Below are 19,016 nucleotides of genomic sequence, written 5' to 3'. Positions count from 1 at the left end.
AAAATGAAATGAACACAAGTCATCATAGGTTTTGTTTTTTATAAGTCACTATCTACCAGTTGAATTATTGACCCCACTTTATGTTCCTTAGGTTACTGGTGTTGGCTACAATCCGTTTGGGGAAGTGATTGTTGATGGTGATGTTGTTCATGGATTCTATAACCCAGCTGTTAGCAGAGTTGTTGAGGTAAATACTTCATTCTCTAAGAAGGTGACTTTTCATAATGACTTAGGACACAGTGATGGGTTCTTAGTTTCTGTATATTTCTTTTAGGCGGGCTGTGTATGCAATGATGCTGTAATTAGAAACAATACTCTAATGGGGAAGCCAACGGAAGGAGCTTTAATTGCTCTTGCAATGAAGGTATGTGCCTGATTTCTCTTTGACATATGAGAACTCACCTTCATAAGAGAATGTAAGGCCATCAATTTCAGTATTGCTAGTTTTTAGGTGTAGAATGAAGATTCTTTAATATTTCATTGCATTATTGCCTTTTGGGGACCAGTTTTATTCTTCCTGGAAATACAGAGCTAATCCAGCCTTTTCAGTATAGCTTTATCCCTTACATTCAAGAAATAAATTAATGACCAGTGACTAGATTTCTTCTTATGAAGGAATGTTTTCATAATATTTTCCATAATAGAATCTTGTGTGGAAAGCTTTCTAAATGTGTGTAGTTGCTGAAGTACTAACTTCCAAACAAGTAAAAGGCAGCATTATTTAAGTAATTCTATGTAAAGATATTAAAGCCATTATGAGAAATCAGCTTTTCTTTCTCTAGTCTTCCCATTTCCTCCATTATCAATTTCTTAAATGAGGATATTATTAGAATTTGTGTTGGGGCATCTATCCCAGTTGATGTCCTCTTCTAAGTCTTAGATTTGATGAAATGCAAAACCTAAAGTCCCCTTTGTCACTCCCATAACAAAAATTAAAACTCCTACTTTCAAGAGCAGTCTTAGAAAATTTTGAGACTTGTGTGAAACAGGACACCTCTAAATGAGGTTGTTCGAATTGAGATTCAGTATAGAAATGTAGGTTATTATATTTAATTTAATAAAATAAAATTGATAGTTTTAGAATATATATAAAGCTACATTTCTTTATCATTTTGTTGTAACTAAAATAGCATTGAATAGCTTTTTGAAAGATATTTAAAAGTTCAATCTGTTAACCATCATTTACTGTGTTACACTTAACCTTATACTCTTAACTTTTTTAAGAGATAAAGAGTGTGAAACCACCTCCTTAGGACTGGGGATCTCACGTTTTAGGGAGTTGACACTGACATGCATGGAACAAATACAAGCTAGACCAGTAGAGCAGATAGTTAAGTCTTAAAGGTTAAGCCACATATAAGAATAAGGCAAATTCAGATTTGAGACCTCGGCTTTGAGGGATAAGCAGGATTTAGATGGGTAAGCTAGGAAAAGAGCAAGGATAAAATGGAGGAAAAAATAAGCCTAGAATGTGTGGTGGCTTATTCATTGGTGAACTCGGATGGAAAAAAAGGAGTTTGAGTAACCCAGAGGATTGTTAAATAGACCGCATGGTGGGTTTCTGGAGGACCTTTGAAAGCCAGGAAGAGTCGGGACGTGTTTCAGGAGATAGCAAAGAGACAACAAAAAGCAATAAGCTAGGTTTTTCAGTAGTTTAAAAAATATTTTTGAATATTTGGAGGTTAAAATGTAGAGGGTATTGTGAAGAACAGCTAAAGGACGCTGATAGTAGTCAGAATATCAAGTGGTAAGATGTTAGCAAAAGGAAAGATATATTTGAATCCCTAAGAAGTAAGAAATTGAATTTGAAGCTTCTGTTGATCATAAAAGTACATGATCAGTATTGGTTGGTTGGGTACCTTTTTTTATTTGTATCCTGCTTCCTTTGAGAATTTGATCCATTAGAGATTTTAATCTAGTCAGTGTTGAAGAGTTGGTCTACATACGGTCCAGGTAGCATGCCTTAGCCTGTATGTACACACCCAGGCTTTCATCTTGATCATGTATGTTGCCCTTCAGAGAAATGTGGTATATGTAGATGGAGCACTGCTATTCTGTCACCATTTTTTGAAAAATACCCAGGTATCTCTAGCCAGCCAACTGTAAGCTGTGACCCTTGTTCTCTGTTAAAGGAAAAAATAGTCACATGTTGGTGAGAATTAACTTTCTTTTTGTGCCATATAGATGGGTCTTGATGGACTTCAACAGGACTATATCAGAAAAGCTGAATATCCTTTTAGCTCTGAGCAAAAGTGGATGGCTGTTAAGTGTGTACACCGAACACAGCAGGTACCCTTCCATGTAAAGAGTACTTACTAAATCTTACTTAATATAGATGACTGTATTGTATTTATTATCCACCTTTACTTTTAAACAATCATTGAGCATAACAAAGGCCTATTGCTTTAAATTGTGTATAATTCGTGGTAACTCATTCTTGTTGTTCTCATGTTCTCTTTGAATTCATGCATAGGGACATCAAGTTTTGCTGTGTGAGCAAACAGCTTAAAATGAATTGGAGCCTGGTTTCAATGTCCTAGAACTTATGACGCCAGATTCTATCAACATTTTTGTTGTTGATGACTATGTACTATACGTTTCTGCCCTCTGGTGTAAATCTGTGTTCTTTCACTGAAGGAATGTCTTGTCTTCAGAACAAACAGAACTACATTATTTTGTGGAAAAGTGGTTACCAAATGTGTATAATTCATATTCGTTGATCCAGCTTACAAACTGGCAAAATGACATGCACTGATATTTCAAGCTGCTACTTTGTTCCTGGGTGCTTTAGAAATGTTTACAAAATTATTATCTTATTTTATTATAATTATATAATAATATAATATATATTATCTTATTTATCTTAATATATTTATATAATAATATATAGTTATATGTTGTGACATAATATATATATTACACTACATATTATATTATCTGCAGCATATAATTATGTCAGTCATAGTTGCTGTTACCAGCTTGATGCTTAAACTTACTTTGCCTTTAAAATACACATATTTTGTTATTTTTATATTTTCTTTATTATGAATTAATAATTGGTTCTGTGTTTTCACCTGTGAGCAAGAAACCATTACATCTCTGTAGACATGAATTGAGTGAGAGGATTTCCCCTCACCCCCATAAGTAGGAAACATAATTGATTTTATTTTAAAGATTTTCTTTTTCCTCTGTGACTTATTTTATTATTGTAAATTTGTACCTCTTAATCCCATTTATCTGCTTCACCTCTCCCCCACCCACCTCCCCTCTGGCAACCATCAGTTTGTTCTTTGTATTTAAGAATCTGTTTTTTGGTTTCTTTCTTCGTTGGTTTTTTTACATTCCACATATAAGTGAGATCACGTGGTATTTGTCTTTCTCTGACTTACTTCACTTAGCATAATACCTCTAGGTCCATCCATCTTGTTGCACATGGCAAGATCTCATTCTTTTTTATGGCTGAGTAATACTCCTGTGTGTGTGTGTGTGTGTGTGTGTATACACACACACACACACACACACACACCCCACATCTTTATCCGTTCATTTATTGATGGCACTTCGGTTGCTTCCATATCTTGGTTATTGTAAATAACGCTGGGAGGAGCTGTTGGATAAATAATTTTTATGTGTTGGAATGTTAACTCTTGATTTAAAACCTGCTTGATCCATGTTCTCAATCCTTGTCCAGAATTACCTTACTAACTTGCTCTGTTTAAACTTGAGGGAGAACAATGAGGGGGTCGGGGTGGTAGCAAGGGTTGCAATGGATGGAGAGAATGGTGTGGATGGAGGGATGGCCCAGTGGTGGGACACAAGGGCCATCACCGAGGATGATGGGCCAATGATCGAAAAAGAGAATACACGGTAGGGAAGGCCGTGTGTCCACAGCCGCGGGGTTAGAGAGGGGAGGGTCATCCTCTCTGAGACCACTGAGCCCTATCGTGGCCCAGCGACTCCTCCACTAGGGCAACACTAGGGGACCCGAGGGGAGGACGATTCCCAAGCAGAAAACTAGGACATAAAACTGTAATCCACCTGAGCCGTCAGGAAGATCAGAGAGGCGCTGTGCTTCCCAGCCAGCAACACTGTGCAACACTGCAACTGAATTGAACCCGATGTAGCCGCCATCGCTGCCGCCTGAGGAGTTCCGTGGGTCCTGCCCCTCCGCCACCCCGCAGGCCCTATTTTTAAAGATTTTATTTATTTATTTGTCAGAGAGAGAGCAAAAGCAGGGGGAGCAGCAGAGGGAGAGGGAGAAGCAGGCTCCCCACCAAGCAGAAAGCCCAATGCGGGGCTCGATCCCGGGACCCTGGGATCACGACCCGAGCCGAAGGCAGACGCCCAACCGACTGAGTCACCCAGTGGAAACATACTTGATTTTAAAAGAAAGGCCAATTTGGCCAACATTGAACTTGTGAATAGGTGTCTGCCAGGAACTCTGATCATGAGAGGAAAAAAGATTTCTATCTAATCTTTAAAGGAACTTTTATGAACTGGGAAGGGAGACAAGTGAAAATAAAACTAAAAATAAAATGCTTTTTATAAGGGGTGCCTGGCTGCACACCAACCGTGCATGCGACTCTTGATCTCACAGTTGTGAGTTAGAGTCCCACATTGGGCATGGAGCCTACTTAAACCTTGTAACATGAAGTTTTCAAAAATTGCATTAGAGTAGATAATTTTCAGCTGATGTCCCTTGATATAGAGTTGTACAGCAAGAATATGTATATGAGTTTATTTGGAAGGTCTGTTTCTTTACATTTTATGTATGATCACATAGTAGTACTTCAAGATAATGTGGCTCATGTAAAGTTTAATGATTTGACTTCAGCAATTTTGAATCTAACTTCATCAAAGTTGTACTTTGGAAATTGTACTTTGATGTTACAGTTTGATGTTCTCAGTTGTGGGAGTGGGAGATAGATATAGGTAGTGAGCAGGATATAAGTTTGAAAAGATTTGTGTGATTATTATTCTCATTTACTGATCTGAAGAGCTTCTCTTACAAAATAAAACCAGCCAATGTAACTAACAAAACCCAAACCCACTGATTTGACTCAGGATCTAGAAGAGGTCAGCCTGGCACAGATGTGACAGATTTACCAATTTAAAAGTAATCCCAGGGGCTCAAATAGTCTTAAAAAGACTTTCATTTGTGCATATCAGTATTCATTTATTTATACTTCCTCCCTGGAACCTGCCAAAATGACAACCAATGCATAAAGGACATAAAAAAGAGAAAATACAGAAGATTCAGAGTGAAGATGGGGACTAAGGCAGAGAGCTAAAAACAGGAGATCAGTTTGAAATTCTCCAAGTGCCTTCTGTTTCTTGAGGCCAGATCATTAGCCCTTTTTTCACCCCTGTGGAATATCAGAAATCTCATCTTGGAGACAAGAGTGGAGGGCAGGGCGCCTGGGTGGCTCAGATGGTTAAGCGTCTGCCTTCAGCTCAGGTCATGATCCCAGAGTCCTGGGATCGGGTTCTGCATCGGGCTCCCTGCTCCTTGGGAGCCTGCTTCTCCCTCTGCCTCTCTCTCTCTCTCTCTCTCTCAGGAATAAATAAATAAAATCTTTAAAAAAAAAAAAAAGAGTGGAGGGCAGAATTAAGGCTTACAACTGAAAACAGAGTGATTAAGGTCAAGTCATTGGTAAGCCTCTAGCCCTAACTCCACTTTCTTACAATGCCTGTAGGGAGGTATCTCCCTGCCCTCACTCTATAAGTAAGAAGATTGAAGAGTTGTAGAGAAGCTGACTGGTCCCAGGCAGATCCCAATGGTACAGAGTATTCTTCTTCTTCTTTTTCTTCTTTTTTTAAGTAGGCTCCATACCCAGCGTGGGAGTCCAGTCCAGGGCCCCAACTCACAACTCTGAGATCAGGACCTGAGCTGAGATTAAGAGTCTGATGCTAAACTAACTGAGCCACCCAGGTGCCCTTAGTACAGAGTTTTTTTTTTTTTTTTTTTTTTTAATTCATTTATTTGAGAGAGTGAGCGAGCAAACGAGAGAGAGATCAGGAGCCGGGGGGAAGGGCAGAGGGAGAGGGAGAAGTAGACTCCCTGCTGAGCAGGAACCCCACTGTGGGACTTGATCCCAGAACCCTGGGATCATGACCTAAGCTGAAGGCAGATGCTCAGCCAACTGAGCCACCCAGGGACCCAGTACAGAGTGTTCCTAACTAAACTCTTCATTCACTGGTAGAGTTTTCTGACTGCTGGTCATCATTTCATCACCCTAGAGTGAGGGCCATCATTTGATAAATCCTATCAATGCCCATGGAGCTTCTAGACCTTTAATTTCTTCAGTCTTAATGTAAATGGACAGTCATGGATTGCTAGATACTTGGGAAAAGTCTTCAGTAGGAAAGGCACAGACCAAATCAACAGAGAAAGTGGTCTCAGCAAAACAATGATAATGCTGGATGCTGAAGAAAATTTCCAAAGACCATAGAAAATGACAACAAAATACCTTAAATAGAACATTTTAAAAATAACGTCAATGAATCAGGAAGTGGAACAAAAGTTCAAAGAGGTGCTTAATATGAAAGATAAGGTACAAAAATCAGAAAATAAATAAGACAGCTAACACCCATCTAATAGTGGTAACAGGAAGAGAGTCCAGAAAATGGGAAGGTTTTTTGTTTTTTTTTTAAGATTTTATTTATTTGACAGAGCACAAGCAGAGGGAGAGAGAGGAAGAAGCAGGCTACCTGCTAAGCAAGGAGCCCGATGTGGGACTCGATCCCAGGACTCTGGGATCCTGACCCTGGCCAAAGGCAGCCGCTTAACCAACTGAGCCACCCAGGCGTCCCGGGGAGCTTTTTTTTTAAGATTTATTTATTTGAGAGAGAGAGTGAGAGAGATTGAGTTTGCACACAGCTCACTGGAGGAAGGGGAGGGGGAGAGGGGAAGCCGACTCCTCGCTGAATGGGGAGCCTGATGCAGAGCTCGATCCTGTGATCACGACCTGAGCCTGAGCCAAAACCAAAAACCAAGAGTTGGCCACTTAACTGGGCCACCTGGGTGCCCCCAAAATGGGAAGATTTTGTCAAATAACACCAGACAATTTTTCAGAGGAAGGACTTCAGCTTCTAGAGTAAAATTGCCTACCAGCTGCTCAGCACAATAAGTTATGTTAAAGAAGGGTGAGGTAAAGGGATAAACACAACAGTGCCCATAATCAAGAAATTTGAGGGTGCTTAAGGAGAATTCTGAAAACTTCCACAGGTTTGGGGGCCAGAGAGGAGGCAAGGGGAAGATCATATACAAAGGTTTAGGAATTAAAGTAGCTTCTTTAGGCTTTTCAGTTGTAACACTGGAGTCTGGAGGCTGGAAGATAATAGAGGAATGTCTTCAAATTGAGAGGAAATTTATTCTCAGCTGAACTTAAAAAATGTGATAGAATAAAAATGTTTTCAGATTATTTTTTCTTTAAAGATTATTTATTTATTTGACAGAGAGGGAACACAAGCAGGGGAGTGGGAGAGGGAGAAGCAGGCTTCCTGCAGAGCAGGGAGCCCGACGTGGGGCTCGATCCCAGGACCCTGGGATCATGAACTGAGCCGAAGGCAGATGCTTAACGACTGAGCCACCCAGGCACCCCTGTTTTCAGATATTTCAAGTCTCAAAATGTGTATCCCACACACCTTTTCTTAGATACTTGCAGATATTTTATTCCAAGACTAAGACAGTAGATAAGGAAAAGGAAGACTTAAAACCTGGAGTTCTAACCTGGAGAATAGTGCAAAGAATCCCCAGGATAGAGGTGAAGAGAAGTTCCTGGATACTAGTCGTGGAGTAGGCCTACAAATCGACCAACTCAAACTAGAAAGAAAAGGAGAACAAGACTCAAGAAAGAGATCTTCAGTAATGATGTGGAAGGAATAGCTTCCTTGCTCATTTAAACATATAAAAAATACCAAAATAAATAAAAAAAGAGGAAGTTATAATCTTTTTAAAAGATAAACAGGAAAAGAAATATATTTGATTTATATAGGCTATGGAATCAACATCATACCTTCCTCTTGCCTCTCTGCCTTCTAATATCTGCTCACTAGTTACTTGGGGACCCAGGCAGATGGAAGCTGCATCTCAGTGTGAGCACACACTGCCCTAGCAGGGCCAGAGGAATAGCACATTATTTTCATTTGGAAGTGACACAGTACTGCTCATATTTATCGGCCAAAACAAGTCACGCCTGACTTCAAAATGGGAGAGAAGGGCAGGGAAATACATTTCTGTTATGTGCCTGCAAGAAGTGGGATGCTTGTGAACTGTTCTAGTGACTAGTAGTTTGTTCAGCAGTGAGGAATCATAAAGTAAAAAGAATACTGGCAACTTTTGCTTTAACTATATTGTAACGATGGGGAGTGGAGGAATGGGTAGTAGGAGTGGCCAAACTACAAGTTGTCACAGTGGATGATGTATGAAATTGATCAGTGAAAAAGTAGCAGTATAAATGTATTTAAGAACATGGAGATAATTACCAAGGAACAGCTAAAAGATTTAAAATTGGCTTGGCTCTGTGGAGTAGGACTAGAGGTGAAAGAGTTTGGGCAGGCTAGTTTTTCATTGTAAGCTTTTCTATAATGCTAGGGTAAAAAGTAAAAGGTTTGACACCCATAATTGCAAGGTGGTTATGAGAAGCAAATGAGATCACATACATTTGTACATATAATAGCAACTAATGGAAAGCCTGAACCACTGCTTATGGGCTGATGATAGATCTCTTTCCTTTTCCTGTTAGGTTGTAAGCCTATCCCCTTAGAGTGCCTAATCCAGGGCTTCGTATAGCATTGCCTTCAGTGTGTGGAGGTGAGGGTGAGAAGTAGATGCTGTTTTCTCTAGAGGGTAAAGAAAGCTTCCACAAATGAACTTTTAATCTTCAGAGTTCAAGTGCCACTCAAAGCCTTATTTAGGCTTGAATAACTTGTGGGGATTATGAGAAATGCATGCCATGTATTGTTGGACTCCAGTGGCAGATAGGTATAAGTTGAAATTAACTTGAATTTATTTGCTGTTTTTTCTTTTTAGGACGGACCGGAGATTTGTTTTATGAAGGGTGCTTATGAACAAGTGATTAAGTATTGCACTACATACTACAGCAAAGGGCAGACCTTGACACTTACCCAGCAACAGAGAGATCTCTACCAACAAGAGAAGGCACGAATGGGCTCTGCAGGACTCCGAGGTAAGGCCATTTCAGCATAGTCCCCTAGGGTGGAAAGATAATGCTTTTTTCTTTTCCTTCTCCTTCCCCTTCTTTTCCCTCCCTCCCTCTCTTCTCTTTCTTTCTTTGTTACATTGAAGTAGAGTTGACATACAATGTTATATTAGTTTCAGGTGTGTACAACATATTGATTTGACAAGTCTATACATTGCTCTGTGCTCACCATTTATAGTGTGGTCACTATCTGTCACCATATAGCATTATTACAATATTATTGACTATATTCCCTATGCTGTACTTTCCATCTTCATGACCTTTTTATTTTATAAATGGAAATTAGTCCCTCTTTATCCCATTCACCTGTTTCACCCATCCCTGCACACTCCTCAGTGATGCCTTTTAATTTTAGATGATTTCGTGCTTCATATCTGAGCTGTCCAACTCGATCCCGGGCTTTGTAGAATACTGCCATTTCTGAAGTGTTATGTTTTAGTTGGCTATTTGTCCCCCAAAACACGAGAAGTTGGGAATGTAGCAAAATGTGAAATTTCTATTTCTTACAGACCTGCTTTGGTCTCTGAGTAGGTGATAGAAATTTTATTTTAGACAAGTTTTTCTTGTGAGAAGGGAAATGGAGGAAGATAAAACGATATTACTCCTTCCTTATTTCATCATTTTGACTGTCTTATTTATTAATAGATCTAAAATACTTCCCTAAATATTAACATTTTAAGCCTCTAATTTGTCCTTTAAACTGAGGTGATTGCTTACTTGTTGCTCTTCTGCTGATCTCCTTCCCTTGTCATTTACCAGAAAGGAAAGAAGTGTTCAGATTCTGCTTTATTTCTGTGTTGCTGACCGAACAGTGATGTGGAGAGAGGGTCTGCTATGCACATACATATTAGGCTGTTTCTCTTAGGGTCAGCATGTGTAGGATTGGAAAAGCAGGGGTTGGGGCCATACCTGGTTTTAAACTCTGGGTAGTCATCTGGCTTGTGGGGAATATATATACTTAGGTAGTCTCTCTCAAGGAAATTGGAAGAGTTGGCCTCCTTAATCTTATTATTTTTACAGAATTGAAGTCAAGCACAATCCTGGGAAGAGGAAGCAACTTAATATAAAAAATACTCCCCTTATTCATGGTTCACTTAAGCAAGGGCTTTCTGTGGTTATAAAACATTTGGATAGATCTACAGAATTTCTGCTCTTATAATGAGCTAGGTTTAGAAAGATATTCTTGTAGCTTTGAAGGCAGAGTTTTGTTATTCTTAGCAGTTCACAGCAAGAGGGTCCAAAGTTGGCTTGGGTTTAGAGACGCTAAAGAAGTTTCAGAGGTTTCACACTTTTTTTTAAAGATTTTATTTATTTATTTGACAGAGACACAGCAAGAGAAAGGGAACAGAAGCAGGGGGAGTAGGAGAGGGAGAAGCAGACTCCCTGCTGAGAAGGGAGCCCGATGCGGGGCTCCATCCCAGGACACTGGGATCATGATCTAAGCTGAAGGCAGACGCTTAATGACTGAGCCACCCAGGCGCCCCGTTTTCACACTTTTTTATTTTAACTCTTTTCATCTGAAGGATCATGGAGGTTTGTGTATGTTTGGTGTTTTAACATTGTGAAATAGACCAGAGTTGGTAGAGGAGAAAATCTCCTGTTTCACAGGGCTTTAGGGAAACATTCTGGTCATTTCATTTGTTTCTTGCTTCATGTCTTTTCCTTTGGTTAAGCTCCGCTTTCTTCCTCCTCCTGAAATTACCATAATGGGAACAGAAGGACTTCAGATTTAACTTGATATGTACTTAGTTTACGTCTTATGTAATACAAGTACATGATTCTTGATTTTGAAATTAGAGTATGTTTTGTTTTTATGTTTTAGTTGGGGACCCTCCTCATGAAAAAGGTCTGCCTAACCTTATCCCAAACAGTAGCGGTAGATTTTCATTTGTGCTAAGGAAGCAAACAAATAAATACAGGATACTCTAGGCTAATACCACCTCTCCACTGAGGGTGCCAAGAGCTGCTCTCCCTTTCTTAGGGTTTGCTGACACACGAATTTATACTCACTATTCCTTTCTGTAGTCTTCTGTCTCTGTTCTGACACCAGGGACTATCAAGTGTCTCATTCTTTCTAGGGTGAAAGCCTTTGGGGCTCACATCTACATAAATAGTTAGGTGTATGACTCTGACATTGGGAAAATAGAAGTCATTTGCCTCTAACCTTGGTTTTCCAAATATATTTAATCCTTCAAACCTTCTACTTGAATAAGAATGGATACTGCTTATAATCTGGTTATGACTTTTCAGTTTCTCCATGAGTTACATATGTTTAGTTGGTGTGCTTTTTTGTGTTTTCTCTGGTATATTGTTCAGTCCAATAATATTCCAGATGGACACACATCCCTTTAACTCATTAGGTAGTTACCAGAAGTTCCGAATTCTGAGAATAAGTTAAATGATATTTGGAAATGAGAACAGTGTTTTGTGTTATATCTTAAGTGCTCGAGGATGACGGGAAACTCCCAATAATGATATGGTGGTGTTAGATATTATTAGAGAACCAAAGTTACAAATAAGAAATACTTATTAAGTTATGAAAAGAGTGAAAGAATCCAAACTACTGTTACTAATGATTGTGCATTCACTTTACAGATTACTTTACCTCCCAGGGTTTGTCATGTACAAAATTGTTGTATGTTGTGTATAATTAATCAATAAAGCCTTCTCTTCAAGCTATTGAATTGTTCTGGAGACCTATAAAATGGAAAGATGAAGATACATTCGTAGCAATCCCCTTCAGAGGTGTCTGTTTAAAACTGACTTTCAAAGCTCAACAAACCCATAGTTCTCCAAATACCTAATTATTTTTTCTAAAGAGCTAATAGTTGATGTTTAGAAGAGCTGCGTGTAGTCACTTTGTAAAAACATTCTTTATTCACTCCTTACTTGCCTTCTCTGCTTAACAATTCTTTAGTCTTATTCCTTTTAATATTTAATAGCTTTCAGCAACCCCATATTAGAACCATTAAACTAATGTCTTAACATGTAATACATTTTTATATATAATGATTATATCATAACTACAATGACATTTTAGTCTTAAGTGATTTCTTTGTCTCTAGCTTTTGTCAAGAAACTTGTAATGCTTTTGTGACTTACATTTTCTTTTTTTGGATTTTATTATTTCCTCAGTTCTTGCTTTAGCTTCTGGTCCTGAACTGGGACAGCTGACGTTTCTTGGCCTGGTGGGAATCATTGATCCTCCTAGAACTGGTGTGAAAGAAGCTGTTACAACACTCATTGCCTCAGGAGTATCGATAAAAATGATTACTGGAGACTCACAGGAGACTGCAGTTGCAATTGGTATAACTAGGCTGGTCCCCTCCCCCCACCTCTTAATAGTTTTAAATTAATTGCAGTACATAGCTTTGAACCATTAGATATAAAATGTATACGTATAATATTGACGTTGTACAATTAAAATGGACTCTTTTATTCACACTGTATAAAAATGTGGGCAAAAATTTATTTTAGGTTAAAATAGTACTATTAATTGAAAATACATAATTATTAGGAAATCACATATGTTTTATTCACAGAAGAATAGTTGATTATTTTTAACCTCATAATCCACTATGCTATTGGATAAAAGCACTAGATTATACACATGAAACATGAAATTTAATTTTCCCTTTAAACTTGATAATTTTCAAAACAGACTTTGATTTGTACCTGATTTGGAAGAAATAGCTTGTGTCTATATTCTGTTATTACATCACATATATGCTTATATTGTTTGAATGCCATTTAAGAATGCCATTTAAGAATACCCTAAGGAATATAACAGAAGAGACTCCTGGGTGGCTCAGTTGGTTAGGCATCCGACTCTTGATTTTGGGTCAGATCATGATCTCGGGGTGATGGGATTGAGCCCCACATCAGGCTCTGTGCTGGGCATGGAGCCTGCTTGGGGTTCTCATTTTCCTTTTCCCTCTGCAAACCCCCTCTCCCCCAATATATTTATGGGAAAAAAGGGCACTGAAAGGTAATCTGGAGTTTATAAACTGTGTAAACTGTTGTGAACTGTTTAACAGTTTAACATACTGATAAACAGTTTACTAAAGTCCATTAATTCTGATTTTATTACTATGCGGAGAGACTGGGATAGGAGGTTCACACTTTATGTTATCTAAGAAAAACATGTCACCAGAAACATAACATTGTTGGGAAGATTATACCTAGAAAAGCTTTTCAACATCTATTTTCTTTTACATATAACTACATGATTATCACAGATCCACCACTGTTTTGTCTGGCTTTAGATTCTTTACTTAAAATGCATTCTGGTCTTTATTAAAATTGAGCTACTAAGCAAAACCTGATTGGCCTTATTTCAGTTCTTAGGTATGGTGGGTTAAATTGTGAAAACTCTTTATTCTTAAATTTAAACAAAAATAAACAAAACCCCAGATTTTTTACTAATTCAAATAGTTTTGTCTTACTAGTAATTTGTCTTGTGATCTCTTGGTATAAAGACATTTTGTACTTAAAAAGAGAATGGATAACAAATCATATTAAGTGAGCATTATGTTGACTAGCCTAAGAAGCAAAACTTACTTGTTCAATTATGTTTTTTTCTCCCATTTCACTTTAGCTAGTCGTCTGGGATTGTATTCCAAAACGTCCCAGTCAGTCTCAGGAGAAGAAATAGATGCAATGGATGTCCAGCAGCTTTCACAAATAGTACCAAAGGTAGGCCTAAACTTAAAGCCTTTTAGATGGAAAGGCCTTGTTCTGAGTGTTACCATTTGTACTGTTACCTTCATGAAACAGACCGGGGGGGGCAGGAGCACTGGTTATTGATCCAGATCGTGATGAATCTTATCATTGAAGTCAGTCTCATCACTGAGAATGTTTACGATGTCTGAGAGTATTTGATCATTTTGAACACCAGAGCAGATTGTTAACTTGAGCAGGAGTCAGCTTTCCTCTGAGGAGGGTTCTATGGAGGTTAAGTGGTTGAATTGTCTTTATAAAGTACAGAGTGGTGAGAGACCATTACTTTGTATTTCTTACCCTTTTGTTTTAAATGTGACATGAGTATTAAATGCTTAAAAAAGAATTGAGGTATTGTTTACATACAGTAAAATTTACCCTTTTTAATGTACAGTTTTAAGTTTTGACAAATGCATGCAGTCTTGTAACCAACCACAATCAAGATATAGAACAGTTCCATCATATCCCCACATTCTCTTGTGCCTTTTATAGTGAACTCCTCTCTCTACTTTTAGTACTTGGCAACCACTGATTTGTTTTCTGTCCCTATCATTTTGCCTTTTCCAGAATGCTCTAAAAATGGAATCTCATAGTATGAGGCTTTGGATCTCTTTCTTCCATTTAGCATAATGCTTTGAGATTTATCCATGTTGGTTGTGTGTATTAATAATTTGTTCTTTCTTTTAATTGCTGAGTAGTATTCCAGTGTGTGAGTGAATGTTACTTGTTCACTGGTTTGAAGACATTTGTATTATTTCCAGTTTTTGTTGATCATGAATAAAGCTACTGTAAACATTTGTGTTTAGATTTTTTTTTTTAAAAGATTTTATTTATTTGATGGAGAGAGACACAGCGAGAGAGGGAACACAAGCCGGGGAAGTGGGAGAGGGAGAAGCAGGCTGAGCAGGGAGCCGGATGCGGGGCTCGATCCCAGGACCTTGGGATCAGGACCCAAGCCGAAGGCAGCCCCTTAACCGACTGAGCCACCCAGGCGCCCCTGTGTTTAGATTTTTGTATGAAAATAAATTTTCATTTCTCTTGAATAAATACTTAAGAGTAATAGCCGTGTCACATGGTTAATATAAGCTTAACCTTGTAAGAAACTGCCAAGTTGTTTTATAAGGTGGCTTTATTATTTTACATTCCTACCAGCAATGTTTGGAAGTTCTAATTGCTCTGCATTCTCACCAGCACATGGGATTGTCAGTTCTGCCACACCCCATTCTAATAGGTAGATAGTGTTATCTTCTTGTGGTTTTAATTTGCATCACCCTCACGATTGATGATGTTGAGTATCTTCATGTGCTTATTTGCCATTGATATATCTTTAGTGAAGTGTCTGCCCTGCCTGTTTTTAAGAAAATTGTGTCTGTTTTCTTAATGAATTTTGAGAGTTCTTTATATATTATAGATACAAGTCCTTTATCAGATATTCAATTTTGAAAATAGTTTTTCCTAGTCTGTGGGTTATCTTTTTATTCTGTTAGGACTCTTTCAGAGAGCAGGAGTTTCAAATTTTGATGAAGTCTATTTTATCATTTTTCTTTCTTTTATGGATCATGATTTTGATGTCTTCTCTAAGAATACTGTGCCTAACCCAATGTCACAAAGATTTTTTTTACCTATATTTTCTTCCAAAAGTCTTAATATTTTTAGATTTTACACTCGTTTGTGATCCATTTTGCATTTTTGTGTATGTATGTGAGAAATGGGTTAAGTTTCAATTTTTTGCATATGGATGTTCAGTTGTTGTTTCAGCACTATTTGTTGAAAAGACTTTTTTTCCTTTTAGTTTAAGCTGAAAAAAAAGACTGCTTTTTTTCTTTGAAATGCCTTTTTACCTTTGATTGTAATGCTTTTCTAGCAGATTATTTATAGGACAAGTGTCTCCTCTTCCCTAACACAGTAATTTCTTTAGAGCCTTCAGGTGTAAGATTATTTATTATCTTAGGATGCTTTGGGGGGTGCACTTCACAAAGCCTGATTTGTAGGTACATAGGTCCTATAGGAAGGGCCCCATAAAGGATAGGCAGCATTATTGTATCTAAGTTCTTGACAGTTCGAATTTCTTGTCCTTGTTGTTACTTGACCTATTTATGCACATATATTTGTGTAGTCTTTAAAATAAATGCTTATCATCTGACTTTTACTTTATTAGGCATATTCTACCTATTTGTTGACAGTAATAAAATGTGCTACCTTCTTCACTTATTTTACATTCAAAAGTGCAAGTTATATATTTAGGACACTGGATTTTCTTAGGTTATTTCCACATCTTAAAGCTTTTTATAATACAATTTTCTGATTAGAAAATTTATTCATTAGAGCGCTGTGAATTGTGTAAGACTGATGAATCACGGACCTGTACCTCTGAAACAAATAATACATTATATGTTAATAAAGAAAAAGAAAAAAGATAGTAGGAAGGGAAAAATGAAGGTGGGGGAAATCGGAGCAGGAGACCAACCATGAGAGACTATGGACTCTGAGAAACAAACTGAGGGTTCTAGAGGGGAGGGGGGTGGGGGGATGGGTTAGCCTGGTGATGGGTATTAAGGAGGGCAAGTATTGAATGGAGCACTGGGTGTTACATGGAAACAATGAATCATGGAACACTACATAAAAAAATAAAAGAAAGTATATGTTCATTGTAGAAAAACAAAACCTAGAAAAGTAAAAGCTAGAATGGAAACTGCCTGTAATACAGTCCAGATACTCAGAGGCTATGCATCCACAGAGCATCCAAAATAATAAAATAAATTAACCCATTTCTTTTTAAAAAAAATGTGTTTAACAAAACCTGGTTGAATAACACTTTATAGTGTTATAAACGTGAATATTCATTTAACATAATTTCAGCATTCCTGAAATCATTAGTGATTATTATAAAACATGTTTTTTAATTGATGCACAATATTTTGCTTGAGTATACTGTGTGTGTATAAACACACGGCAAATACATGGTTGTATAATCATTTTCTTGTTGAAATTTTAGCTCCCATTTATTTTTTGTTACTGTAAAAAATACTTCAAGGATATTAACAATAAGCAACCATTTACTATGTGCCAGGCAATGCATATATTACATACATTATCTATTTACTTCTAATAGCCATCTTATAAAGGATGGGCAGCCCCATTTTTACAGATGAGGACATTGAGGCCTAGAGAATTTGGGATACTTATTTGAAGTCTCAGAGCTGATGAGTGGTGGCAGTAGCATTGGGACTGGAGTCCAGGTCTTTGTTACTCTGAGGTCATCCGTTGCTTACTGATTCATTGTGAACATTATTGTACACGACTTTGTGCCCATCTCTGATTATTTCTGTAGAATAAATTCCTACAGGTGAAATGTTTGGACAATGACCAACACATTTATAAAACGCTTAAGATGTATTGGTGAAATGTCCTCTGAGGTTTTAGTTTATATTGCCACAACCTATGATGCTTCATACAGTAGCATTAAGTCCCTAGGCCTCCATCCTCATTTGTGGTTAGACCTTAGGTATAGTTACTAGTAGACATATACTGTTTTACTCGTTTATGTTTTCTGTTTCTCATGCTATAGTTACTCATGAATGCGGTTTTCTAGCATCTGGGAGCAGGATGGGCATTTGCTTTATTTTACATTTAGTGAGGAAGTTATTTCCATATTTGAGTGGGACTGTGTGCGTTGTGTGTGTGTGTCCTTTGCTGATAGTTTCTTCGTGACATTTATTTCTGAAATAAATTCTGTATTAGGTTACCCCGGGGGCATTGGGGCAGAGTGTACATTAGTAAATATATGTGAAATCTGCAGTTAATTAAACATTTTCCCATTAGACCTTTGTTCAACCTTTTCTTCCAAACCTATTCCCAGAGATGGTAACAAGTAGTGAAACTGACAGATTTGAAGTTTCATTTTATTTGCTTTCTTGGTTCATTCTCTAGGCTCTCTGATAAAAATGCTAATGAACTCTGGAAACCGACTTAAAGGTACTTAGAGAAGGAAGTAGCAAATTGCAAATTACAAATTATACCATGAGCCTGGACAAATTACATCTTTTCCAGATAAGAGTTTTTGTGCATTAATTATGGAAGATACCCTGATACTATACCAAAGAGACTAAAATAATGTAAAACCTAAGCCTTGTTAGAAGCTTGTTGAATTACTTAAAGTCATCCTACTCTAAAGAGGAATTCCATAAATACGAGGGCTTCCTTCCAGGTATTTCTTTTGAATACCTAAATCTTTTCTCCAAATATTATTAATGAGTTACTTTAGTTCTTTGGACTTAGCTGGACTCCCCTTTTCCCCCAACATTGTTTTCTTTCCCACTTCATCTTGTGTTTGTGGAACTCTCTTATAGCCAACATGTATACTTGTTCTGATGTTTTTACTTCATATCAGTTTAAATAGCTTTTCTTTTATTAGTGTTAAAAGCAAAAAACTTTTCTTCTAAATTGCCAGCTTGCTGAGATCTTCCCACATCTACTAAATTGCCTTAACTCTTTTCCTTATTAAAATGGTTTTTAGCTTTCTCTTTCCGTAATTCAGTCTTATTTCAGATCTAACATTGCTCTGTCCTATTGACTTAGAGCTAATTAAAGGGTAGTATGGAAACTGAATTTTGCTTAATATTTATAAAGTCCAACTGGGTGTTCTCATTGTTTTTTGTTTATGAATTCTTCCAGTGTGTCCTATATTTCCTAGTGATTAAAAGTGGACCTTCTGTTTTCTTCTTTGTTTTTTTATAGTAGTACCTCCAATTGTATTTCTACCAAACCTATTAACCAAATCTCTTTAATTTAATCCTAATCTGTGTGCTGTTTAATTTTTGGTTGGTTGTAAATATTTTATTTCAGTCACCTATTTTTTTTTTTTTTTCTGAAATGCATCAGGTATCTTATTATCTTTCCTGGAAGATTGGGGAAACTGTAGCAGGTTATTTTAATGCCAGGAACGTTTTTCATTAACCTCTCCTTTAATACTTTACTGTTTTATTCTTTTTAACACCCTTGTCTATCAGAACTCTGAGTGCTAACCACAAATATGACACTGAAAAGGCATGATAAGAGACAAATACATAGATT

General features: G+C 37.4%; 1 protein-coding gene across 2 annotated transcripts in view; it reads left to right on the top strand.

Annotated features, from left to right (window-relative positions):
• Positions 1-19,016, top strand: part of ATP2C1 (ATPase secretory pathway Ca2+ transporting 1) — a 167,345-nt gene that overhangs the window by 119,534 nt on the left and 28,795 nt on the right. For both annotated transcript variants that reach the window (XM_073900231.1, XM_025882304.2), the window contains exons 14-19: positions 92-187; positions 275-364; positions 2,185-2,289; positions 9,035-9,191; positions 12,360-12,530; positions 13,822-13,919. In XM_073900231.1, coding sequence (XP_073756332.1) covers positions 92-187; positions 275-364; positions 2,185-2,289; positions 9,035-9,191; positions 12,360-12,530; positions 13,822-13,919 — 717 coding nt within the window. The remainder of the gene's footprint in view (positions 1-91; positions 188-274; positions 365-2,184; positions 2,290-9,034; positions 9,192-12,359; positions 12,531-13,821; positions 13,920-19,016) is intronic.

The sequence above is a fragment of the Callorhinus ursinus genome, unplaced genomic scaffold (genome assembly GCF_003265705.2).
Source record: "Callorhinus ursinus isolate GAN/ISIS: 27379988/994484 unplaced genomic scaffold, GSC_fseal_2.0 scaffold1, whole genome shotgun sequence".
Lineage (NCBI taxonomy): Eukaryota > Metazoa > Chordata > Mammalia > Carnivora > Otariidae > Callorhinus > Callorhinus ursinus.
This window is presented reverse-complemented; position numbering and strand designations above follow the sequence as displayed.